Source organism: Ochotona curzoniae, unplaced genomic scaffold (assembly GCF_017591425.1).
Source record: "Ochotona curzoniae isolate NIBS_2020 unplaced genomic scaffold, NIBS_Ocur_1.0 contig_4148, whole genome shotgun sequence".
In the NCBI taxonomy this organism is placed as follows: Eukaryota; Metazoa; Chordata; class Mammalia; order Lagomorpha; family Ochotonidae; genus Ochotona; species Ochotona curzoniae.
In genome coordinates, this window is record NW_024466146.1 from 1,023,664 (window position 1) to 1,051,570 (window position 27,907).

The window sequence follows — 27,907 nt, forward strand, 5'->3', positions numbered from 1 at the left end:
GGATGGGTCAACTGCTTGGGTCCTTAGACCTAAGTGGGTAGCAGAAACCCAACTCCTTGAGTCATCACCTGTATTGTCTGAATGCTGGAATTGAGAGGGGAACTGAGACTGGAACCCAAGTATGCTCATATGGGCCCATCCCCATGATATCTGTTTTCTTCATTTCTTCTCTCTCTCATGAAAGCAAATAAATATTGATTTTCAGGATATGCACTACATTGAGTTTGGAGAATTTAGTAGGAAAATTTTAGTGTTATTCAGGTAAGAACATGATTTTACATTATGTTTTACAAAGATTATCCTAAAATTTATCATTGTCTTATTTCCTGTATTTACAGCTTCCCAGAATCAAGAACGGCTGTGTGCATTTAAAGATCCATATCAGCAGGACCTTGGGATAGGAGAGAGTCGTATCTCTCATGAAAATGGGACAATACTGTGCTCGAAGGGCAGCACTTGCTATGGTCTTTGGGAGAAGTCAAAAGGGGACATAAACCTTGTGAAACAAGGTAAGTAATACTTTCCTTACTTTATATGTCTTTGTGTTTCATACAATTGAAGTTTATCTGGAAAATGACATGGAAATATGATAAGATTCTCTTCAGAAAAGTTGTAAATTTAAAAGTAAATATTTACATATATACACAAACCCACATGTACCTATGCATACCCTAGCTTTGTAAAGGAAAATTTATTTGTGGATTATTTTAATAACATTTATTATTATAATGCTAATACATACGCATTATACGAAGTTTGGACAATCTGGAAGATTGTAATGAAGAAAACAGAAGTCTTCAATTATATACTCCTAAAAAAGTATTTTTTTCTGCATTAGTTTAATCTCCTTCAGGTGTGTTTTCTACATTACTTCCATGTTAACATGTGTAGGTATTTTATTTTTTCCCAGCTTTAATTATATCATGAGCATTTTATCATTTCTTTAGACATTCCATGAACTCATTTTTAACCTTTGCATAGTATTTCATTTTATACATATATCAGTTTATTTACACATTAATTTGTTTTTACATCCTAGCATCTTAGATTTTTATTCTAATACATAGTGCTTTGGTGGACAACTTTGAATATGAATCTGTAGTTGATCTGATTGTTTCCTTAACATAATTCCTTGATATAGACTTATTGGCTTAATAGAACATGAATTAAAAAAAAATTTTATTAAAAATTACCATATGATTTTCTACAAATACTATTCATTTACATCTATTCCAGTATTGTATGAAAATGTCTCTGTTACAGAATCCTTGCTATGATTATATATTATTATTTTTAAAAACTAGAACAATTTAATTGGCTTGGGCAAAAATGAAACCTTACTGTTGCTTTAATCTTAATGATGCAGTTAAGTGTTTTATTAATGCGTTTTTTTGCCCTATAATGTACCTATTATATCCTTTGCAGTTTTTTCTGTTTTATAAATTGATTTGCAAGACTCTCTTAAATGTGTTCACTGTGTCACGTTATTGCAGTTGTTTGTTGTGTTTTTAGTTTTTTCCTGTTTTTCCCTGACTTTTTTGTATTCATGCTGATTTGTAGGATGTTGGTCTCACATTGGAGATCCTCAAGAGTGTCATTTTGAAGAATGTGTAGTAACTACTACCCCTCCCTCAATTCAGAATGGAACATACCGTTTCTGCTGCTGTAGCACAGATTTGTGTAATGTCAACTTCACCGAGAATTTTCCACCTCCTGACACAACACCACTCAGTAAGCAACTTTTTTTCTTATAATTCTTTTCCCCAAAGATTTGTAAAATCTGAAGCATTCAAAGTTGGTAGGAGTGAGAGGGAGAGTTCCAGTGTCATGAATAATGAATAGTTAACACTTAAAATACAGAAGGGCTATACACCAGGATATGCAAGGTAGCAATAATTACCAGGTTAGTTTGTATCAGGATATAGGACTTTCCAACTTCTGTGGAGGGGAATTTGGCAATGTTAAAAAAGCCACAGGGCTGACATTGTGGCAAAACTGGTAAAGTCACCACCTGCCTGTCATGCCATACAGGTGCTGTTTATGTAACAGCTGTTTCAGTTCCCACCAAGCTCCCTGTTAATGGCCAGCAGAAGATGGCCCATGTGTCTGTGTTCATTCCACCCAGGTGTGAAACCCAGATGAAGCTTTTGGCTCCTGACTTCGATCAGTTCAGGTCAGCTCTGGATATTGCAGCCATTTGAGGAGCAAGCCAGCAGATGGAAGATTCTTTTTTTTTTTTAATTTTTATTTCTGAAATTTATCATACAGGTCTGAATATTCTGGGATTGCCCTTCTTTAATTTTTACCCCTCTGATTACAATTCCATCCGTCTGCTATTTAAGTATACCCTGACAATTCTGGTACAGACAATGTCAGACAGTCCAGCATCCCGTTGTTTGGATATATCCAACACTTTCATTGGGAGTCCATTTTTTGTTTGGAAGCAAAAATGCATGTTGCATCGTGTCTTCACTTCTGGATATGGTAGTCTCCATTACTCCACCACTATACATTCCAATTTGTATGATGGATTCCTTATATTAACAGATGGAAGATTCTTTTTCTCTCCTGTATAAATCTGCCTTTCAAGTGAAAATAAAATGAATCTTTTAAAAAAGATTTATAATGATATTTATGGAGTTACGCACGTAAACTAATTATAAAGGGAATGAGATAATTAAGTCAGCACAGCAGGCAAAAATCTCTGTGATTTTTATTTTTAATTATTTATTGTTTGAAAGAGTCACAGAGAAAGAAAATTCTTCTATCTGCTGATTCCTCCCCAAATGAATAGCTGCTGGGGCTGAGGTAGGCCAAAGCTTGGAGCCTGGAACTCCATATCGGTTTCCCATGTGGTGACAGAGACCCAGATGCTTGAGACATCCTCTGCTGCTTTCCCAGGCACATTATCAGGAAGCTGGATCAGAAGTGGAGAGGTTGTGTGTCAACTCATGGCTTATATGTAATGTCATGGTTGTCTTCGGCAGCTCAGCAGCTGGGCCAAAAACACTGGTCCCCGCTGAAGGCAGAGTTAATTGAGAAAATAGAAGAGTGAGCAGTTTTAATTAAATAAACTTCATGCATTTATTGAATGTTGGAGGTTCTTAGATGAAAGTAAGGCTAAAAAAAAACCCACAAAAAATAAGAAAGAAGAAAGAAAGGCTATAAATATAGAATACTTCTTATACTTGAAAAATTATCACTTTTTTGAATGTCACACACATTTTGCAAATGTATGCATACACGCAGGTCTTCTGTCTGTGGCTTACTCCCTACAGACCTGCAGCAGCTGGGGCTAAGCCACAAGCTGAAGCTGGGAGCCAGGAATTCTCTCTGGCCTTGTCAGGGCCTGATTACTTGAGCTGTTATCCTGCTGCCTCCTATGGTGAGCATCAGCTGGAAGCAGAAATCATAAACAGACCCAGGACTCAATCCCAGTGCTTCTGATGTGGCTTCATCACTTTGCCAGTCACTTACTCCTAGACTACTTTAGTTTCTATTATTCATTAATTTGTTGGTTGGGTCAAATCGATGAGGAACAAAGATTGAATTACATCTAAACCCAGGTTTTAGAAGTCATGTTCTAGTTTGTTCAGTGTGGTTAAGATTAGAAATTCTAATTTCCAGTGTCTGGCAACAAATGTCTTTTATCTCATACCAAGCTAGAAAAGAAAGCCTACCTTCAAAGAAGCTGACATTGGCATAGAACCAAAAATAAGTTATGAATTCTTGCGAATTTGTAGTAATTTTTCAGGTTTTACTACTTCTATGAGAACATTAAAATGATTGGATGGACAGAAATGTGGATGGCTAAGTCTGTGCTTATTTAGAAGCAAATTAAGTAATTTGCTGGGAGAGGCTTGTTAAAAATATTAGGAGGATAAGAAAAATACAGGAAAGTACATATCCTTTAGGAGAATGTTAACTCTTTGATAACCTAGTAATAAGATTGCATTTATGTCACATTGATCAGATAGTTGTCATTCTAGAATTTTGCTGGCTCTACACTGTTGAATGCCAATCCTATAGCCCATATATATCTACTTTCTTAGCTGTCTTGAACCTCTCTTCTCAGAAAATAACCATTTTCTTCACATTGGTGTTTTGAAAGTTGGCATTATTTTTCTGACAAAATAAGACCTGCTTAACTAGCCTGCTTTTAACTGACAAACTCAGTGGAAGGTGTTTTTGTTGTTGTTGTTGTTTTGTTTTGTTTTAATAAAAGGCTGGTACAAAGTGTAAATGTTAGAAATGACTACTATTTCAACCTAAATATCATGTGAAATATGAGCAAAATTGGATGTATTTACAGAAATAAGTTCCATGTCTTTTTTTCCAAGAACTACAACTTTTGTTTTAGGATTTCCAATCCCATGTAGTCCTCTCTTCTTGCCTTAATTGTGCCTTATTCCCTTGCAACATGCTCTCTAATTAACAGCTATTTTTTGCATCAAAAAATCATTGTCCATGTAGTAAATAGTGATTGTAGATGTGATAGTAAATATCCATCTAGGAAGTGGTGATTTCAGATGGGAACATACTATACAAAAGTGAAGACATGGGTACAAATATCTTCAGAAACAACTTGAAACCAACTATGATTTAAGTAAGAACAGCCTTTAAGATAATGTTAAACACTAGTTGAACAGACACAACTTTGGCTGAGACTATACTAACAACTTCCGTATACTTGTCAAATTGTCCCTTTACCAAAAAATGTAGCTTGTACTAGTTAGGATGTGAAAGTATCCTAATCAAGTGCTGAAAAAAAAAAGATCATCTGAGGGTAGGAAGCATAAGTTTTCATTGATGCTTTTTGGGAGGCTATGTAGCCACAAGCCATCAATCTCATTATGCTGTCAGTCTCAGTCCCTGGGTTATAAACCTTAGTGTTGACAAGGAGGGATTTCAGAGTGAATAGAGTGTTCCATCTTCTGAGTTTATTGCTTCTCAACCTGGGGTTCCAGACTGGTATGAAGGCATGCCGGGACCTTCTGTCCTATCCAGCCGTTCCCTACTGCAGTGTGTAGTTTTTAGTCCACAACTGAGCTGTGTCTCCCATTGCTTAGACTACAAAGGGGTGTGAACAACCACTGAGGAATCTTAAATAGTTCTTCCACAGCCTCTTGAATAAAATGGAATTAAGGTTGATGAAAAATAAACACTAACTTCTAAACATACAGCCCCACCAAAAAAAAATTTGGTGCTGTACTCACCAAACTTAACTTTGAGCAGATTATTTGCCTCTGTGCATCAATTATTTTGTGTGCAAATAGTATCTAATCTGTGTAGTTAGTGGCAGATTAAATGTGATTCTGCCTGTATAATTCCCACCTGTAAGTAATACTTTTTAGGAGATAATTGTCTTTAAATCCTTTTAGAAACTATAATAAACAGCCTCCATAGTTTCATTTTCCTTTTACCATGAAGGATTCATTTTCTAATTTTATTACTTGTATACAAGAACTTACATTCTGTGATTTTTTTATTTGAAGAAAGGATAATTATTGTATTTCCTACGAAATATATTGTTTTCTAAATGTTCCATGTGGTTGAAAAACAGAATAAAGATTCTATTTCCTGTTTTTTCATATCCAGAAAAACAGAAAGACTTATTTATTCCTGAAACAACGCACACTGTACATTCTGCTTTTGATTTCCCTAGTGTATACTTGCAAAGCTATTTAGTAATAGGATACAATTGATCCTTATTATTTTGCATTACATATTTGCCCCATCTCTCACTTGCTAACATTTATTTGTAACCCAAAACCAGTGTGATTATTCAAAGACCTGTGCAGAGTGACACAAAATTTTGCGTCATCTCAAGTGCACATTCCCAGTTGAGGTTGAACAAGGCCATGCTAAGCCTTCTTGTTTCAGTTCTTATACTGTAAAATATCTTCTCTACAGTCTATCTAAAGACTTTCTTTTTTGTAGTTTAGTATTACTTTAAAATTTAAAATAGCCTGCAATAATGTTGATGCAGTGCTGGCTAGTATTCCTAAGCTACACTATACTCTAAAGAAAAGGTACATGTGCTGGTTAAGCTTCATGAAGGCATGAGGTATTTTGCTGTTGTTAGTTAATTAAGTGGCGATAAATCAATAATATATAGGACTTGGTTAGCTAAACTCATGCTTTTATATCCCCAAAGTCTTATATTAACAGTTAGAAAACTAATGGTTGATAGATTAGGGTGGATGCTTGATTCAGTTAGGTTCCCTAAAACTGGAACCTTTAGGAGGTGATGGGACTGTATCAGGTGCTACAATGAAACCCATGATTGAATCACGTTATGTTGTTGAGTTGGAGGAGTAATTTTTACAACCTGAATAAAAGTATCTTATTGGACATATAACTGGTAAATTTTTTTTCTTTCTTTGGCTTGTCATTCAGCTCTTGTTATTTGAAGTACAAAGATTTTACGTTTTGATGATGTCTAATTTATCCATTATTTTCTTTTGTCAGTTGTGTTTTTTTATGTAAAATTTTATTTTTATTTTGACAATCTTTACATAGTTAATTAGGGTAAGAAGGTTCAAGGGCTACAGGAAAGTGGATAATACTAGTATGTTTTCCATATTGTTACCTTCATGTTTAAAGGGGGGTATTAAGGGAGAAGGCCCACCCAATTTCTCACCCTCCCCAGGTCCCGGATGTAGGGCATGCTCTGAGGTTCTTGCTCAAGTGGTTTTGATATTGCAACAGTTATGAATCGCTGTCAATCTTGCCACTCCAAGCACTATGAGGTCTTTGAAAAATTCACTGATTGACATAGTTCATCATAGCTGAGATGGTTGGTTGACCTGTTCTGTCTTCTCTCTTTTCTTTGTTAGGGTTCTGAGTCCAGCATTTAGATTAGGAAGATCTCCAAAGAAACTTCTTGTATGTGCTAACAAGTACAGGGCCTGGCACCGTCCATTGCTCCAATCAGCTGGTGGTTGCAATTGCTGGGTTGGTTCTGTTTTCACTCCCAACTTCCACTGGAATCAATGGGTGTTGCAGTCCAGCCTGGTTCTGCCCAGCACATACGTGGCCCTCACATAAGCCAGTGGGAGCTGCAGCCTAGTTGGAGCGACCCACAATAACCCCCACCAGGCCCGCCCCCTACCCTGGTTTGCCAGTAAGTGTAGCAGTAATCCAGTCTGTCCCACACCCCATTCCACCCCAGCCGCTATCTTAGTTTTATGTCCTCCCGTGGAAGTGGTAACCCAAGAGGGATGAGCCCACTATTTCCCTCCCAGGCCTCTCCCACTCCCAGATTCCAGCTGATGCTGTGGCTAAGCCCAAACAACCCTCGCCCACTCTAATTTTGTTTGCACCAGTAGGAATAATCCGCCCAGCCCGGCTTTTCCCTGATCTAGTCCACATGAGGTGCACAGGTGTGGTAGCTCTGCCTAGTCTTGATCTGCCCCCATCCCAGCCTATGCTCTCCTGTGGAAGTAGCTGTCCTGCAAAGGAACCCTCCCTTATTCCCCTGCCGGCTCTGTCCACTTCCTTTCTTGTTCTCAGGCTAGTTGGGCACTGCAATCCTTTCCAGTATAGGCAACCTCACCTTGGCATTCCGTATTGTGCACTAGTCTTTGTTGCAACCGAACCTGGGTCGACCCACACTGGTGCCTGGATTTGCCAGTGGATGACGTGGACAGATTCAGCCTGGTCTTGCCCCCACGACTGCCAATTGTATGCCAGTGTGTAGCTTTCCCTGGCCTTTTCTGGGCTGTTTCCTATCATGTTTCTTGCGCTTACCTGCCGGGTCTGCGTCCTGCAAGAGGAGTGTCAGTTGTGCTTTTGAAGTCATATTTAAGAAATTATTCCCTAGTAGAAAATTACAAAGATTTATTGCCTTGATTTGTTCTCAGGGTTTTGTAGTTTTAGCTCTTATGTTTAGATCCACGAGTTAATGTTTGTATATTATGTATGATAAAGATTCTGACTTCATCCTTGTGTTTGATATCGGTGTTACATTTACCCAGTATTATTTCTTGAAAAGGCTGTTCTTTTTCTGCTGAATTGTCTTAGTTCAGCACACTTCTGAAGTCAGTTGATTATCTTTGTAAGGTTATTGTCTGAACTCAAATTTATTTCCATAATCAGTGTGTCGGTTCTTATCCCAGGCCCACATTCTCTTGATTATTGTTATTTTGATAATAATTTAAAAAATCTTTCAAACTTTTATTTATTTTTATTACAAAGTCAGATGTATAGAGAGGAAGAGAGATAGAGAGGAAGATATTCCATCCGATGATTCACTCACCAAGTGAGTGCAACGGCCAGTGCAGATCCAAAGCCAGGATCCAGGAACTTCTTCCGGGTCTCCCACATGGGTGCAGAGTCCCAAGGCTTTGGGCCGTCTCGACTGCTTTCCCAGGCTACAAGCAGGGAGCTGGATGGGAAGTGGAGTTGCTGGGATTAGAACCGGCGCTCAGATGGGATCCTGGGTGTATAGAAGGTGAGGACTTTAGCCGCTAGGCCATGGCGCCGGGCCCTAAAATTTTTTAAAAACTGATATGTAACAATTGCATTATATTTAGAGCAAGCTTTGGCCTAGCAGTTAATACATCAAAATTACCTGGATTCAGTACCCAGTTCTTGACTCCAACTTCCTTACCTGTGTAAACTATGGGAGGCAGCAATGAAGGCTTGAGTAATTCGGTTCCTACCACACATGGGATGATCTGGATTTTGCCCCTGGCTCCGTCTTCGGCTCTAGCCATTGTGAGCATCTGAAGAGTGAACCAGTGGAGGGAGGAGCACTGTCTCTCCCTCTCTGTTTCTTTTCTGTCAAGGAAATAAAGAATGCCATGTGATATTTTGACACATGTTTACATAGCATAATAAACAATTAAAAATAAACATAGCTATCTCCTCAACCGTTTGTTGTTCCCTTATGGTGACATCATTCACAGTCTTATCTTCTAATTTCTATCCTGTTTTTTCAAGATTTATTAATTTTTATTAGAAAGGTAGATTTACAGACAGAGGAGAGACAGAAAAAAGTATCTTCTATCTGTTGGTTCATTCCCCTAGCAGCTGCAATGGCTGGAGCTGAGCCCATCCAAAGCCAGAAACCAGGAGCTTCTTTGAGTTTTCCCATGCAGGTGCAGGGTCCCAAGGCTTTTGACCCATCCTGTACTGCTTTCCCAGGCCACAAGCAGGGAATTGGATGGGAAGTAGAGCAGCCCACATGGGATCCTGGCATGTTGCAAAGAGAGGATTAGCCAACTGAACCGTCATGCTGAGCCATTTCTATCCTTTTTCTTTATATATGTCTGTGGGTTATATATATATATATATAAATTTTTTCTTTTTTTCAGATATAAAATATCATATAATATAGAAACATATATATAAAGATATATAAGTGTATCTATCTATCTATCAATCTAGCTATAAGTGTATATATAGCATCAGGAAGCTGGAGTCAGGAGCCAGAACAGGGTTGTCGATCCCAGCACTATTGGTAAACACAGGCATCCTTTCTAGTGCCATAACCACTAGACCCCATTCCTGTCTTAGCAGTGCCTGAACTTTAAAACCAAAGCAATCTGTGATGTAACAATGTCGATATGTGTGTGTGAATAGGTGTATGACACTATCTATCTATCTATCTATCTGGTTAATTTCAATGTGCTCATGGTACAGATTCTTCCATGTGGAATTTTGCAACTTGGTCAACGTGTTTTATGTGATTGGGAAGAATCATTTGACATAAAATTGTCACTTGAGTGAAAGCATAAGGCCTACACCTAACTTCTTAAATATGTGGGTTCAGTGTGTAGTGTTGTGTGGGTGTATAAATGTCTGTTAAAGTAGAAGACTGGCACCCATCACTGATTAGCATTTAGTTGATTATACCTTGTATTACATGTATCATGACATTGAATGTGTTAGTTTGATAAGCAAGATCTGAAAACTCTATCAAGTATAAACATGAGATAGCTATGGCTAGAGAGTGGGAAAATATATACTTTAGAGTTCAATCTAGATCTACATTTCTTCAGAATTGTGAAGATAAAAAATAACATATAAAGTACTTGCAATAATTGCTGTTTCATGTGATGGGTTCAACAATTGGTACAGCTTCATACTGTTCCAAGTTCATAATTACTATGTAAGTGATACCAACTTACAAAATTTAAACAAAAGTACATTGTTATTTCACACTTGATCTTAGCCAAAAGACCAAGAAGTGATTTTCCTCTGTAGCTCCATCTATCCCACACCCAGGAAGTAATCATCATGAAGATTTTTTATTGCTGTTTTTACATATATCATTATATGTAGCAACAACTTTTTTCCTTTCTTCTTCTTCCACCACACAAAAAGGTTCACAGTACATAAGTTGTTGAACATCTTGCTGTGCTTTTTAGAGTACCTGAATCTGGGAGGAAATACGACTAAGCTTAAAAATATTTTGGGGGCTTATTGCTCAATTTATGCTAAAATTGCAGTATCAGTGTTTTCTTAAAAAGCTGATGGTGTAATATATAATAGTCCAAAGAATGTTTTCAGTGTTGCCTTTGTTTGAAAGATATGTTTATTTATTTCAAAGGCAGAATTGGAGAGAAGGGCAGCCAGAGAAAGAGAGGTTCTTCATCTGCTGGTTCACTCCCTAAATGGTTGCAATGGCCAGAGCTGGATTGGTCCATATCCACGAGATTCTTCCAGACCTCCCACATGGGTGTAAAAGCCTAATAAACACTTGGACCATTGTCAGTTGCTTTCCCAAGCATGTTAGCAGGAAGCTGGATTGGAAGTGGAGCAGCCAGAACTCAAATTAGTGGCCATATAGATACCGGCACTGCAGGGGTTGCTTAACCTGATATACTACAATGCCTACCTTGGCATGGCTTTTGTATTTTGAGAGGATATAGATACTCTAAAAATTATAGTTATCATAATTAATTTCCCCATGTTAAGAAATATGTCTGCCTAATCAGAATTTTTATCAGTATGAAATCAAACTAATTTAGGGCCCGTTGTGATAGCGTAGTGGTTAAAGTCCTTGCTTTGCACATGCTGGGATCTCATATGGGCGCTGGTTCTAATCCGGCAGCTCTACTTCCCATCCAGCTCTCTGCTTGTAGCCTGGGAAAGGAGTCGAGGATGACCCAAGGCTTTGGGACCCTGCACCCGTGTGGGAGACCTGGAAGAAGCTCCTGGCTCCTGCCTTCAAATTGGCTCAGCTCCAGCCGTTGGGGCCACTTGGAGAGTGAATCAGCAGATGAAAGATCTTCCTCTCTGTCTCTTCTCCTCTCTGTACATCTAGCTAAATTAAAAAAAAATAGTTATACCAAGATAATGTTATCTTTTGATTCCATATTTTATGAACTTTTTGAAGTATCTTTGTGCATCCTTAGTATTTTCTTAACAATAACAAGATATATTGTGGCCCATCTAGTTAAGTAGTTGCCTGCAAAATTGGCATCCCTTATGGGCACTTTATATCCAGCTGCTCTACTTCTGATCCAACTCTCTGAGAATGTGCCTGGAAAGACAGTAGAAGCCCAATATTTCTTAACCATTTCTATGTGTATGGGTGTGCAGTTTTAAGTGTAATCACCAGAACTCTTTGTTTTCCAAAACTGAAACTCTGTGTGCGCCTTCCTCCCAACCTCCACCCTCTGACAGATGTCCTACTTTCTGCCTGCTATGGATGTAACTACTTTGGCACTTCATGTATGTAAAGTCATACAGTATTTGGCGTTTTGTTACTCTTACACATTTCGTAAATTATTTCATCTCAGATTTTAAAGTTAAGAAAAAGAAGAAAAACATAATTAAGGGGGGGAAGACAAAGAATAAGGTAATTTCAAAAGTAAACTACAGTGGTAATTAAGAAATGAAGTCATGGTACATGGGATTTCTAGAACTTGAGCTGGAGAGAAAATTGGAGTATAATTACACTAAAAGAAAATGCTGTAAAGATAGAGGTATATTTTAACTTGTAGCTTAATTTTTAAACATCTCAGAAAAAGTAAAAAAATGTTGCTTTTTGGTAAGTAGTATATATTACAAAACAACATTTCTTTTATAGAAACAAGTGTGACTAGGTTTTTGATTGTTAAAAATTTATGCTTTAGCTAATGGTTGATTCCTAGGCATTATTTTATTTACCCCTTTGGATTTTGTTATGTCTATAATTATGAGAAAAATATAGGCAGAACTAAAATATTCTGAGTTGTTCTAAATGTCTGAGTTTCATAAAATTGATAATCATATATAATTACATGACAGCATGTAAAATGTCACATGCTAACAGTGGATACTCATGCATTACTCAGCTGTTGCCAGTAATGGTTCATCACGGTCACCCCTAAACTCAGACAAGTATGCGTTTATTCTCACAATCACAGATCCATACATCAACTCGAGTCTGGTGCAGAAGCTAGACTCTGGGTTAAGGTACAGATCAAGGTACAAGATCTACTCAAAGCCAAGTTCCTGTTAAAGGGGATTACCTGCTCCCAAGTTGTATAATCCCCACAACCAAAGCATATTTCACATTTCTGCTCACTTTGCTTCCATTTTGCCTGATAAATTCACAAAACTGAATTTAAAGCCAAAACACTGTGGCTACCATGAGGCCTTGACAAGAATGTAGAGGTGTTTTCTTTGTAAGGAAGTGATACAAAAAATTACCTTTTAAAATTCATATACACACATATGCACAATCTTCAGAAAGTTCACAGAAAATGAATACTTTGAAAAAGGTTGCATAGATTTAAGAATGAGGTAGATATAATTTATATATCCAGTCAGCATATACATAGCTATAGGTGCTATATTATGTATCTTTGCAGCTGTATATTTAGTATTACAACTTTTGTGTGCATGTTATCAATTGCTTACTTTTAAAGTATGTTTATATGTAAATATGTCTATATTTATATATGTATATAAACTGGACATTCAAAATGTGCTCATAATCATAATAAATAAAATATTTCTGATTGCTAGCTTTTGCTACAAATGTTTTTTATTATGGTTTTTTAATTGTTTTGTTGTATTTTTATTTTAGCATAGGGTTAAGCTCAACATAGAGTTAAGCTAAAAATAGAACTTCCTGCATATATCAGATTTTCTCCCCTGCTTCTAAACAAGACATGTGATTCAGAGTTTCAACAGGAGTCTACAGAGAGAAAAGGAATAAAGTAAAAGGGGAGAAAGGATAAAAACAGAGGAATTAAGGAGAGTTAGTAACTGTGTTAGACAATGATAAAGTAACAGCAAGATTGTGAATGCTTTTTGGCTTTTTCTATACCCTAGATATTCTGCCACTTTTCTTCCCTACCCTCATTGTCTAAGGACTGACTTGTTGGAACTGAGTTAAACACTTATGGAAAGCTTTGGTTAAAATAATCAGTTAATCGTTTCTTGGCCTTTTGGCTAAGATCAAGTGTAGCAAAATAATCAGTTATCTGGTGGAGACACAATTTCTTTGAATATCGTCATAGAAGACCTGATGTGCATTTTAGCACAATTCTTTAGAAATTGTCAGATGTGTTATAATAGGTGATTTAGAGATGATGGAATAATGTAGGAATTGTAGAAAAGATGGATTAAGAATCCAGTGGTTTTAGAAATGGATGAAGAATGGTGTTCTGAGCAGTGATAATCCTGTGAAGTTCTCTTCAATTGATGCTTATAGCATATGCCCCGCACCATCTGTGAATGCCGAGGTTTTTCTGTCTTTTCTACCCTGGATGTGTCTCTTAACTCTAGACGAGTAAGGATTGCTAGCTCTTGCCTCTGCTGCCTAAATCTTAGAAACAGCAAGAGGGTGTGCAGCCTGTTCATTTGTTGGTTTTGGTTAGTATTTTTCTCTTGGCAACAAAACTGTTTATCTTGAACTACTAAATATGACTGAAAAGCCAAATGTATGCATTTGTGGAACACAATAGAGACTACATACAGTAATCTTTTGTCATTCTAATAAATCCCAAGACTCATTGCAAGGGAACAACAGCTTTTGCTGAATAAAAGTGACAAAGCATTTCAGCCACTGCACAGCAGTATGGTTAAATCTTCAAAGCATATTATTGAAGAAAAAAAAAAAAGCAAGGCACAGAAAATTCATTATATAAAATTTAGAAACAGGCAAAACTAAGGATAGGAGTTGAATACTATTAACAACGGTAAGGAAATGATTACCACAAAAGGCAGGAGAGAGGCAGACCGCGGACTGCAGGTGGGAGGCCTGCTGATCCTGGACTTTCTGTGATGTTAGCTTCATAACCATTCTCTAAACTGCACATTTGCATTATAAACATTTTTGTATAGGTGAGTTGTAGTTTTTAGTTTAAAAATTTACATGTGAGAAAGCTAGAGCAAAGGAAAAAGCTAAGAAATAAACAGGATTTTTCTCTAAACTTACTGCTTAAAAGGCCGAACAAAAGTTACTGTAATAATTAAAAGAATCTGAAATGGGTGAAGGGAATTATTTGCACAATATGATCATATTTTTTGTCCCATCATATATTTATATATCTAATATTATACTCAGTTACAGATTAGTTCATATTTATTTTCTGAGAGCCAAAGTCTTCAGTATGAATTCTTGATTTAGAAAGTAGATTTGTAGACCACTTTCGGAAATTGACTAGGGCCTTTTAGTGATGTACTCTTAGATTTGGTCCTATATTGTGAGTTTTGATGTATTTTCTATGTTGGGAATTTTATTTTTATTTCCAGTGATGATTATTACAACATTTGATTTCCATTTCCCTCGTGTTACTCTAAGTTCAAATTGAGTAATATATTTACTTACAAATGTTACAGTTTTAAAAATTTTATTCCAATCAAACATGAAAAACTGTTTTAATTTTTTAACAACAGAAGTAAAATGCTGAGATTCAGTCTCTTAATCATAAAACAACTATTTTAAATAGATTCAAAGGAGTTAACATTATAAATACTTATGAAACAAAAATATTCTTAAAGATAGATATTGAATATTTTTGTTTTTCCTAATCCTTTTCAAGGATTTGTTTAGCTTTAGACTTTCATTCTGTTCTGCAGTTTTCCACTGTTATAATTCAGCCATAAAATGCTTTGACTCAGCAAAGTATGCATTGGTTTTACTTATTATTTAAATCTATGCAGAATGATTAGTTAGATAAGTTAAATTTAAACTACTCTTTAATACTTGGTATTAAATTTTGCTTGAAAAACAAGAACAAGAAATCTCCCCCCCCATTTGTTTTTATGATGTTAAACATAAACATTAATCTAATTATGGTACTGTATAGTTGCCATTCTAAACATATTAATTAACATAAGTCAGCATTATTATTCCTTATGAAAATATTTATTAAAAATATTGAGCTGAATAATGTATCTAGTTACAAAAATAGTATTTAGCAATGTGGATTATTTTTCTAAGGAATTTACTTAACTCTGATAGTATTTGTTATTTTGACTTTTAAGTTTTTCTCTGTGTTTATAAAAAGTGCATTAGATTTAAAACACACACACTATTTCCTAATTTACCTTTCTACACTGAGTGGTAGATTAAAGAACTGACATGACTAGTGTGTTGTATTTAAGCTTCCCTTTGCTGCTTGCTGCACATATAACAATGTTGTTCTTTCTTTGACACAGACCCAGACAAAGGCTGAGGGTAGCAAGGAAGCAGACAGCACGCCTCCAGTAGTGGCCCCCGCCTGGCTCCAGGCTTTGTAAACAGTAACATCCCAGGCTCCTACAAGGCAGACAGCCGCCCCGGTCTGATCTGCATTCAGGATGTGCTTGCTTGTACAAGCCCAGCCATTGCACACAGGCCTACATAACAGTGTTTACATTTGGCTGAGAATTTAACCGAGAGAAAGAACTAATAGGGAATGAAAAGAGTTTTATTAGTGCAGGAGGAGTAAAATATTTCAAGTATCGTATATACCCAAATATAGCATATGTAAAATTTTTAAAAAGATTATTTAAAAGAAACAACAACAAAAATTAGGAGGTTTTTGTTTTGTTTTAGTTTCAAGGCCTCTTGTGTTACATACATATGTGAATACACATAGAAATATTTTTTCCTGGCAATTTTAGGGGATCTCATATTTTTAGACCACATGACATAGCCTAGAAAGTTTTAAATTCATAATGTTTAATCCTAGGTATGATTTTTAACATACTGAAAAAGTCTATTTTAATATTTTTATCCTCTTGATTACATGTCTTAATAACTCATTTCAGAATGAGTTAATGTAAGACTGTTGGCTTTTGGGGATGAATTTGGGAATGAAAGCAATGAATTCTGAGCTTCTAAAACACATAAAAGATGTATTCTGAATTTTGGAAATAGAAGAATCTTAAAAGCCATTTAGTACAACTACTTTCTGCAGTCTAATGTATTTTAATAATAGACCTATAGAAACAGGACAGCAGACAACATAAAAAATGTACTCATTGTAGGCACTCAAGAAAGCATAATGGGTGAATGGGATTTACTGCATGATAAAATCCTTCAAATACCATTTAGTTGCTGTCAATAAGAAATGTACTTCAAAAAAAATCTAAATGCTGGTACTGTTTAGGAAAATGTAGCAGGTTTATTTATAGTTATGAAGTTGAACTGTTGAAACTTGTTCACTGAAGTATTTTAACTTGCATTAATGCTGTGTTTCCCTGAATTTATACTGAAAATTCACATGAAAATGAGAAAACAGCCACCTGTTAACTTCTGTGTGCTGTTTTTTTTTTCCTACTTACAACTATACTTTAGTTACATTTTGATCCTATTGGGGGATTGGGGAGAATTAATGGTCGCAACTACTCTTAGCAGGACAGAATTTTTTCTCCCCAAAGGAATGAAATGAGAATAATGAAATGGAAGAGAATGAAATACTTCCCATCACAGTGGGTTCTTTTTTTTTTTTTTTTTAAAGATTTATTTTATTTTTATTGGAAAGGCAGATATACAGAGAGGAGAGACAGAGAGGAAGATCTTCCTTCCAATGATTCACTCCCCAAGTGAGCTCAATGGTCGATACTATGCCGATCCGAAGCCAGGAGCCTCTTCCGGGTCTCCCACATGGGTGCAGGATCCCAAAGCTTTGGGCCGTCCTCGATTGCTTTCCTGGGCCACAGGCAGGGAGCTGGATGGGAAGCGGGGCTGCCGGGATTAGAACCGGCACCCATATAGGATCCCGGGCGTGCAAGACAAGGACCTCAACCACTGTGCCATCGCGCCGGGCCCATCACAGTGGATTCTTAAACATTTTCTCTAGAAATGTAGTATACTAGCTGGATTCCTTCTGGTATAATTACTGTATGTTTGGCTTAGCTACTACATGACTTGCTATCTGCAGAGAGGCTAATCAGGTAGTGTTCTCTTGCCTTCCGCAAACATGACTGAACCCTGGACATGATCTGTTTTGAAGTCCTGGGCAGTTTCTCATACTAGATGCCAAAAGGGAAGTTTGCCAATCAGTAAACTACCGATAAGATCTAATTTTCCAGAATACTGCTTACTAGACCTGTAGTGATGAGGTTTCTTGAACTTTCTTGAAGAACATACTCTTACGAGTGATTGCTGTAAGCAGTTGGATTTTGGGTGCTAGACCATCCACTGATCTTGAGGCAGTGTGTTTCCTGTGAGCCATGATACAGGGATCTCCTTCTTTCCCTTTTGCTTTGAGGCTCAGCAAACTAGAGGAGATGCTGTTGGTTTATTTTAGGGATACAGAAGCAAGGATCTGGAGACAAGTATGTAGCTTGCTGGTTGGGGCACAGTTCCATATCAGAGTGCCTAGATTGCTTGTCCAGGCCTTGGCTCCTGACTCCAGCTTCTCTTAATGCAACTTCAGGAGGTTGTGGTGATGACTCCCAGAGGGGAGACCTGGTTTGAGTTTCTGGCCCTTGTCTTGTGGACATTTGGTAAGTAGAAATCACAGGCAGGGGCTCTCTCTATCCATTAAGTAAATAAGTAATTTGAAAATACCTTTTGAAAAGTTAGAATCTTGGGCCTGGCATGGTAGCCTAGCACACGCTGGGATTCCATATGGGCGCCTGTTCTAATTGTGGCAGCCCCACTTCCCACCCAGCCCCCTGCTTGTGGCCTTCACTCTAAGACTTCCCCTCAGATGCTCAAGTTCCCTATATAAAATAATATTTGCTTATAACCCCTGTATATCTTTCCATATACTTTAAATCATCTCTAGAATACACTTCTAATACCTAGTACATGTAAATACTATGCAAATCACTGTTTTATACTGTATTGAGTAGGGGATAATGACAAAGTACCATGCTGTACCATGCTGAGTATAGCTACAACTATTGTAGGCTTAACTGTGTAGTGTACAAATGAGAGGAGAAGTGAACTATGATCAAACAAGTGCTGGACGAAGGAATGAGGGTTTGTGAAATGACTAATGGAGACTCAGAATGGTGTTCAATGTGGTAAATTCAAGTTTTGCTTTTTAAAATACAACTGAATATTTCCAATCTGATGTGTAGCCCACTAGTGAAGAGCCTGTGGGAACAGAGAGCTGACTTTATAGGTTTTGGTACTATTTATGGGTCAGGCATCTACTAGGGATCTTGGAACCTATCCCCTACGTGTGAGGACTACTAATTTTGACAATAATGTTAAAGGAAGATTAGGGAGCATTATGAAATATTTGTACATATCTTAGATAATCTATGTTTAATTTTGTATATCCATGTTGAAAATGAATTTTTTATGGCTTATCAAATTATAAAATGGATTGTGTGTTTTTAATGAGGTAAAATGACATGGAATTAATCAGGTTAAAATAATAGTTAGTGTATTTACACTGTGTGTAAATATCATCTGTATCTAGTCCCAAACATGTTCATCATTGCACAGGGAAAAATTTTATTTAAAGATTTGTTTTATTTATTTGAAAGGCAGAATTACTTAGAGCAATAGAGATGTTCTATGTGCTGATTCACTCTCTAAATGGCCATAGCAGCCAGAACTGGCCAAAGCCAGGAGCTTCTTTCTGGTTTCCTGTGTTGGGTGCAGGGAACCAAGCACTTGGGCCATTTTCTGCTGCTTTTCCAGGCACATTAACTGAATCAGAAGTAGAATAACTGGGACTCAAGCTGGCATCCATTTGGGCTACCAACATTATAGTTAGCTGACTGGTTATGATACAAAGCTGGCTCCACAGGGGAAATTTTGTATCAAATAGTTACTGTCTTTATTCTTCGTGTATGATCCCTGGCAACTACTTGTGTGCTTTCTGTCTCAATAGATTTGTCTATTCAGGATAGTGAATAGTTATTGAATCTATAGTCTTTCCTATATCTTTTGTATGGATGTCTGTATCTGTGTTTTATTTGTCCATTCAACACTTGACGAACATTGGTGTTGCCTCCCCTTGCTATGGTGAGTAGTAATCCTATGAATACTCCATAGAAGTCTTGTCCTGTCTCCGATAGGGCATTGAACAGTCAGCATCTTCGTTGCATGAAGGAGGATTTATTTACCTTTCCAGACTCTAAGTTTCCTAAGCTAGAATTTGCCCTCTGTCACATAGCTGTACCCTCTGGTACAGTCTTGATGCAGTGAATGCAAGAAGCTTGCACTGCTGGAACTGCTTCTCTGGAAGATTATTTGGTCATTCTGTTTGGTTTCCTCTTACCTCATTGGAAGTTCTTTGATTTTGTTTGAAATCTCTTCCTCCTCAGGAATCAGCTTAGTCCCTCCATGGCCATTTGTGGAGTGAGCCAGCATTTGTGACCCCTCTCTCTGTCTCTGCCTCTCCTCTATCTTTAATTTTGCCTTTGAAATAAATAAATCTTCTTAAAAATGTGATTCTAAAGTCTGTGGTCTTAAATGCTGTGCTATCACACGTATAAGTAAATTGCTTTTAGCCTTCTGGTTAAGGTCACAGGTAAGGTACATATAATTTGCAATCATCACAAATTGATTATTTTTTCATTTGCTTAGTGCAAAAAATGTTACTGATTGTATTACATATTGATACAGCTGTTCTAAAAGGTAGTCTGTTGGTATTTAACAAAATGTTTTTAAGATTAATATTTTTTTTTTAATTTGCTTTTAGGTCCACCTCATTCATTTCATCGAGATGAGACGATAATCATTGCTTTGGCATCGGTCTCCGTGTTAGCTGTTTTGATAGTTATCTTATGCTTTGGATACAGAATGTTAACAGGTAAAAGAAAAAAAAATTGCCACAGTTTGTCCTATCATTTGCTTACTATACTGCCGGAGTCCAGCTCCAGCTGAGTTCGGAACTTGCGAAGGGTGCGTGGATGAGGCGCAAAGAAAGAAAGAGACGGACCACTAGGAACTCTTGACCATCGTGGACGATGCACAAAAGCTGTCCGCTTTATTTATACAAAATCAGTCAAACTCTTGCTCAGGCTTTTTTAGGTCACACTCAAGTGGGGGGTTTCTAAAGATAACTCTGCCATTAGTTTCACCTAAGGCTAGGTTGCTATTCATCTGGCACCTGGCTAGGAAAAGGTTTTCAATAGATGATGCATATCAGTCAGTAGCACATTCCTACCACAATTACTTTACAGCTAGGTCTTGAGACAGTCAAGGAAGGAAGGGGCCTAAAAGATCAAAGAAAGAGGGAAAGAATAGATTCCCACTACACCTGAAGACCTTGATTAGCATAGGATCAAAAGTGGGGGTTAGCACCCTTGATTAGCATAGGATCAAAAGGGGGATGTAACACTCTTGATTAACATTGCTACAGGATGCAGCCCTAACAGCAATAACAGCTCTTTGGCTAAAAAACGGCACCAGCAACATTAGCTTCTAAGTTCCTATTGATATTTAACAGTAACTCCCGCAAAGGCAGACAATGCCTAAATAGATTACAGAATACTCAGCGGGGTTGTCCGGTGTCCATGCAAAGGGAGGCAGAGCTGCATTCAGGTGTTATAGAGACATCCACCGGGCCTTGCCACACAGCGGGAAGTTCCTTGCGACCTTCCCTGCAATAGAACCATACTCTTCACACCTTCCTGTCTTCCACACCCATCCCACAGACCCCAGCATTATGCTGTCTAATCAATTTATTTCTCCTTTAAAAATTGCCAGGCTGGGGTTAGTGTTTGGCTTTATGCTTAAGATGCCACTGTCCGATGTCAGCGAACTTTTGTATGTAATACTTGGGTTTGATACCCAACTCTGGCATCCGACTCCACCTGGGTTCTTGGCACTCGGGTTTGAGGCTTGGATTGTTCCTGCTGCCCTTCCACACCACCTCTCAAGGGCTTTGGGAAGTGAACTGATTGATAGGTTCTAACTCTCCCTTTCCTTCTCTCTCTCTCCCTCCTCCCACCAGGCCCTCTGGATAAACAAACAGTTAAACTAACACATAAAGAAAAAAAAATCTCTTGCTATATTAGCTCCCATCCTTATTGCTAACAAACATTTTTAATGAAAAGTTTCAGACTTTCACAAAATACCAACCACTGAACTTCAACAGTCATTACGATATTTTTCCATTAACATCTTCAGTCACTGTCTCCTGTGCCAGTTAATTTGAAGAATATCACAGTTACTATCAATAAATAATTTACTGTCTTCTTTGTAATGTAAGAACTTACAAAAATACATAAACTTAATGCCATTTTTATATCCTAAAAATAAAGCAGTATTCCTCAGAATCATCACATGTCCAATTTGTTTTCATAAAATAGGTATTATGGCCCATTTAAGATCCTACAACCCTTTTACTCACTTGGGTAAGTTTTAGAAAACCTTCTTTAAAGGATTTTTAGGGGCAGGCTCTTAGGCTTGTATCCCATATCAGAGTCATTAAATTCAATATGCAGTGCTTAATTCTTACTTCTGATTGCAGCCGCAGGAAGGTAGCATGCAATGCCTCTGGTCACTGGTTTTCTGCCAAGTATGTGAATGACCTGGATTGAGTTTCTGGTTCCTGACTTTGATCCTTATACTTAGGACCATTGTGGACATTTGGAAAATGACCAGTGGATGAAAGTATTTTTTTTTTGATGTCTCAAAATAAAATTTTGCAATTTTTCACAAAATTTTTTAGTTCACTTATTTGGGAGACAGAAGAAGAGACAGAAAGACAAAGTGAGAGCACAGGCCAGTGAGCTGACTCCTATCTATTGAATCATGGTTCATTTCCCAAATGCCCTCGGTGACCAGGACTGGACCAAATCCAGATCTGGAAGCCACAAACACTATCCAATTCTCTCACCTGGATTGCAGTAACTCCATTACTTGAACTATTATCTACCGTCTCCAAGGGTCTCCAGTAGCAGGAAAATGAAGTCAGAACCAAAGCCAGGTGTTTACACCTAGGTGCTCTGATATGGGAGGCAAGTTTCTCAAAAGGCAGAATAAATGCCAATCCTCGTTTTAAACTAAAACAATTTTAGGAAGCATCTGCTAAAATTCTTACCTTCATGCAATCCATTATTTATCTTTATAGATGATGATGACTAGTTAGTAATTTTCCTTCTATTTTTTATTAGGCATAAGTCTTGCCGAGAGCCTTCTACAGCCCTTCCCTGTACTATAATAGATAGTATAAAAAAGATCTTAATTTTACAAAAGCCACACATATGTGACTTCTTTGTCCCATTTCTACAGGAGACCGAAAACAAGGTCTTCACAGTATGAATATGATGGAGGCAGCAGCGTCAGAGCCCTCTCTTGACCTAGATAATTTGAAACTTTTGGAGGTAAGACTGCTCTTGGACTGCAGATTGTTGCTTCTGCTCGTACAGCCTATTTGAGACAAGGCTTTCATTAACCCATTTATTTATCCTATCTGTATTTATTATCAGTTTTGTTCTGAGGACTGTTCTAGGTACTGGGAATGTGAGCAGCCCCACAATTACACTCCTGCAGCTCGTATTCCAAAGAGGGAGGTAAACAAATAGATAATGTAGTTTCAAGTAGTAGTAAGAACCATGGATGAAAAAAACAAAGTTATTAAACAAAATTAATTTACAGAAAGAAATGACCATTACATGCAGATCTAAAGAGTATGGGGATAAAGACATGAAATTATGAGGAAAAATGTGCCAATAGTAAGTCCATGGTAAATGCCCAATAAATATTCCTTATCTGAGCATATGTAATATATTTTGTTGATACATATGGATATTACATATTTATTTCATGTAATTTTTTTTTGTAACATAAGCTATGTTAAAAGTCTTACCATGGGGCAGGACTAGCATCCGGCTTGTTGTACTTACATCCCATTTGGATGTAATTCACGTCCTGACTTCTGATAAGTTCCTTGTTTATGGCCTGGGAAAGTAGTACTGGGTGGCTCAAGTCTTTGGGCTCCTGCACCCACATGGGAAACCTGGGTAAAGCTCCTTGCTTTGCATTGACTTAGCTCTGGCCATTACAACTATTTAAGGAGTAAACCAGTGAATGGAGGACTTCTCTCGCTTTGTCTTTCCTTTCCTCTCTGTAAAATCTGAGTTTCAAATAAAAATTTTAAAAATTAAAAAATAGAAGTCTTATGGGGACAGTGTCATGGCTTAGTACGTTAAGTCTCTGCCTATAGTTCTGGCATCCCATGTTGGCACTGGTTTGAGTCCTAGTTGCTCTGCTCCCCTTCCTCCCCTTCTTAAGATTTATTTTTATTGGAAAGTCAGATATACAGAGAGGAAGAGAAACAAAGAGAAAGATCTTCTGTCCGCTAATTCACTTCCCAAGTGGCCACAACAGCCAGAGTTGAGCTGATCTGAAGCCAAGAGCCTGGAGCTTCTTCTGAGTCTCCTACACAGTTGGCAGGGTCCCAAGGTTTGGACCGTGCTTGACTGCTTTCCCAGGCCACAAGCAGAGGGTTGGATGGGAAGTGAGGCCTCTGGGATTAGAACTGGCATCCTTGACTGATGGAATCATGATTCCTTGTGAAGGAACTATGCTACTGTAGCAACGTGGAGAAAATCTGTTGGAGGGTGGGAATTTGGAGGGCGGGTGTGGGCGGGATTCCAGTCTCTACAAAATTGTACCATAAAACTGAAAAATCCAAAATAAAAATTTAACAACAACGGAAAAAATAACTGGTGCCCATATGGGATCCCAGGCAGGCAAGGACTTTAGCTGCCCCACTTTTTTTTTTAAAGGTTTATTTTATTTTTCATTACAAAGTCAGATATACAGAGAGGAGGAGAGACAGAGAGGAAGATCTTCCCTCTGATGATTCACTCCCCAAGTGAGTGCAATGTCCAGTGCTGCGCTGATCCGAAGCCAGGATCCAGGAACTTCTTCCAGGTGTCCCACACAGGTGTAGGGTCCCAAGGCTTTGGGCCATCCTTGACTGCTTTCCCAGGCCACAAGCATGGAGCTGGATGGGAAGCGGGGCTGCCGGGATTAGAACTGGCACCCACATGGGATCCTGGTGCATTTGAGGCTAGGACTTTAGCCACTAGATCATGGTGCCAGGCCCACCCCACCTTTTTAAGATTTTTTGTTGTTGTTGTTGAAAAAGCGTATTTACAGAAAGAAGGAGATACAGAAAGAAAGATCTTACATTTGCTGGTTCACTCCCCAAGTGGCTGCAATGGCCGGAGCTGAGCCAAACTAAAGCCAGGAGTTGCTCTACTTCTGATCCAGCTCCCTGCTGATGTGGCTAGGAACACAGTGAAAGATAACTTGTCCTTTGGACCGTGCACTTATGTGGGTGACCCAGAAGAAGCTCCAGACTCCTCTTTGGACTGGCCCGGCTGCAGCCATTACCAACATTTGGGGAGTGAACCCGCAGTTAGAAGATCTTTCTCTCTCTGCCCTTCTCACTGTATAAATTTGACTTTCAATTAATAATAAATCTTTAAAACCAAGAGTCTTACCATGTTTTTATAGTATGATTCCAAAAACATATACCAACAAATAATAGATATGATAGACTTCACTGTATAAAACATGTTATGTACTTTTTTGCTTTGAAAGAAAAGTAAAATAAACAGATAAAAGACAAATTTGGAACAGGTATTTCAATGTAACTGTATTATACTACAGCTTTTTAAAAGGACAGTCTGTAAGTTAAATTTTAACCTAGACTTAGTGAATGAAATGTAACAAACATCCTTAAGTAAGTAATAAGTCTGTTTGAATAAAAAAGAGAAATGAAGAGAATAAATCAGTTTTGTTGATTATTTGCATATTGAGTAATTTTTATTTTATCATTTGTGAATAGTGTATTGTGAAAAACATGAATTCTTGAAGTGTTTGTTTTCTTAGAAAACAGTTAACTTGACTGGAACCTTTCTGCACACTGGTCTCTAGGACACAAGTTCAAATCTCAGTTCAGATATTTTATCGTCTGCTAAAGTGTTCCATGCATACACTGTTTCCTCATTCTGACTTTGTACTTTTCAGGATTTTCTGTCTCACTTTCCAGCAGCTGTGGCCACTCCAAATTAGGTTCTCTGGTTCCTAGGGCCAGAAACATTATGGATTTTCTGTCATAGTTTTAGCTGTTCTGAAGAGAGCTGATTTCAGCCATCCTCAAGCTAAACGCCTTAGAAATAGATGGTTTGCCCCATGTCATTCTTTTCTTCCAAACCATATTGCCTTTTAAAATCTGCTGTTGTTTATTTTCCAATGCCTTTAGTTTGTGTGTGTGTGCGCGCACATGCAAAATTTATAGTTAGGTGCAGGGGGCTGCTGGGCCCAGTCATTCATTACTTCCTAAATCATAACAGAAACAGACTTTATTTAATGGTTTAGTAAACTATAAGCAATAAAGAGCTGAAGCATACTCTATTTATTTGTACTTCATTATTTAATAAGTTTCATATGCTCATCTATTAATACCTTGCTTTCTTTAAAACAAACTTACAGCTAATTGGCCGGGGTCGTTATGGAGCAGTTTATAAAGGTTCCTTAGATGAGCATCCAGTTGCTGTGAAAGTGTTTTCCTTTGCAAATCGTCAAAATTTCATCAATGAGAAGAACATTTACAGAGTGCCTTTGATGGAACATGACAACATCGCTCGCTTTATAGTTGGCGATGAGAGGGTCACAGCAGATGGACGCATGGAGTATTTGCTTGTGATGGAGTACTATCCCAATGTAAGTTCTTTGTAGAAACTAAATTGGTAAATATTTGTTGATCATACTTTCTTTTCTTTAATTTCTATTGGAAAATCAGATATACAGAGAAGAGGAGAGACAGAGAGAAAGATCTTCTGTCTGTTCATTCACTCCCCAAGTAAGCACAATGTCCAGTGCTGCGCTGATCTGAAGCGAGGAGCCAGAAGCTTCTTTTGGGTCTCCCGCATGGGTGCAGAGTCCCAAGGCTTTGGGCCATCCTCGATTGCTTTCCCAGGGCACAAGCAGAGAGCTGAGTGGGAAGCGGGCCTACTGGGATTAGAACTGGCACCCGTATGGGATCCTGGCATCTGCAAGTAAGGACTTCTGCCACTAGGCTACCGCGCCAGGCCCAATCAGACTTTCAAGTTGACTACTTTAACATAGAATACTGCTGGCTTGCAAACTGGTTATTAATGGGTTTGTAGTGAGCTAAGAAGCTCATGCCAGAATGAGAATTAACTGCATCATATACTAATTATCCTCCTCTGTCCCCACTTCCCTTTCCTTTGCAGCAAAACTTTCTACATAAGGAATTAGTTCTCTGATTGGAATTTGTAATGTGAGCTATGTTGTTAGAAATCAATAATAGTTTGCAGATAAGCATTTTGAGTACTACAAATGGACATAGTCCTTCCTTGGTATCCACAGGGATGATTGGCTTCAGGACAACCCCTACCAATACTGGGCATACATAAGTCTTAAATTAAATGAGATAATATTTGTATATGAACTTTGCATATCCTTCCATATACTTTAAATTATCTCTAGGGCACCTAGAATACCTAATACTATGTGAATGCTTTGTAACTAGATGTTGTATAGTATTGTTTAGGTAATAATGACAGGGAAAAAAGCCTGTACATGTCATACATATTCAGCATCAATCCAGATGTTGGATCCAGGGATGCAGAACTCTGATACGCAGAGGGTGAACTGTGTGTATACAAGTGTTTACAAAAGCCTTCTGTTTCCTACCTGTAAAACAAAACAGGGTAGTTTGTATTCACACTGATAAAAGATGTAGTTTTTCTATCTTTTCAAAAACATATTTACTTATCAGATAAGAGGAAGAGAAAGGGTGCGTAGGGGGCAAAAGAGACTAAAAGAGAGTCTTCCACTTGCTGGTTACACCCCGGATGACTGCAACAGCCAGGGTTAGACCAGGTTTCAAGACAAGAGGTGGGAACTTCATTTGGCCCTCCCAAGTAATGACAAATGCTGAAGTGCTTAAACCCTCATCTGCTGCTCCTGAGCAGGAAAACACTCCAGCTAGCATTCCAATATGGGATACAAGCATCCCAAGTGGCAATGTAACCCACTGTGCCACAGTTCCCATTCTGTTGGCTTGCTAGATCACTGAAGTACTGAAAAGAAAATAATCATGCAAAATTTTTAATGTTGTAAATATAAAAATTGATGTTAAAATTTTCCTTTCCATCCTCTCCTCTGTATACAGAAATGCCTTACTAAAAGTATTTCAGGATTCTGTAATATAATAATTCATTAGTTTTTTATGGAATTCTAACTAATGCAAATCCTTTATAAGATTTCTAATTTAACCTCTTTATGTGAAAGTAAGTTAATTCCACTTTTGGTGGGGGGGCATTTTTTCCCTCTGTCTAGGGATCTCTATGCAAGTATTTGAGTCTCCATACAAGTGACTGGGTAAGCTCTTGCCGTCTGGCTCATTCTGTGACTAGAGGACTGGCTTATCTTCACACGGAATTACCACGAGGAGGTAAGACAGTGAATAGGACATGAATAGGTTCAAAAATCACAAAGGGAAGCTTGAATTATGTCTCCAAAATAAGGTATAATTGATATTAGATATTTATTAAGGCCAACTGTTTGATA

At 37.8% G+C, this 27,907-nt stretch overlaps 1 protein-coding gene across 1 annotated transcript in view; it reads left to right on the forward strand.

Annotated features, from left to right (window-relative positions):
- The window catches only part of BMPR2 (bone morphogenetic protein receptor type 2), a 112,832-nt gene that overhangs the window by 57,793 nt on the left and 27,132 nt on the right, over positions 1-27,907 (forward strand). Inside the window, exons 2-7 of the mRNA XM_040984455.1 lie at positions 339-509; positions 1,561-1,731; positions 20,046-20,156; positions 22,586-22,677; positions 25,802-26,032; positions 27,677-27,791. Coding sequence (XP_040840389.1) covers positions 339-509; positions 1,561-1,731; positions 20,046-20,156; positions 22,586-22,677; positions 25,802-26,032; positions 27,677-27,791 — 891 coding nt within the window. The remainder of the gene's footprint in view (positions 1-338; positions 510-1,560; positions 1,732-20,045; positions 20,157-22,585; positions 22,678-25,801; positions 26,033-27,676; positions 27,792-27,907) is intronic.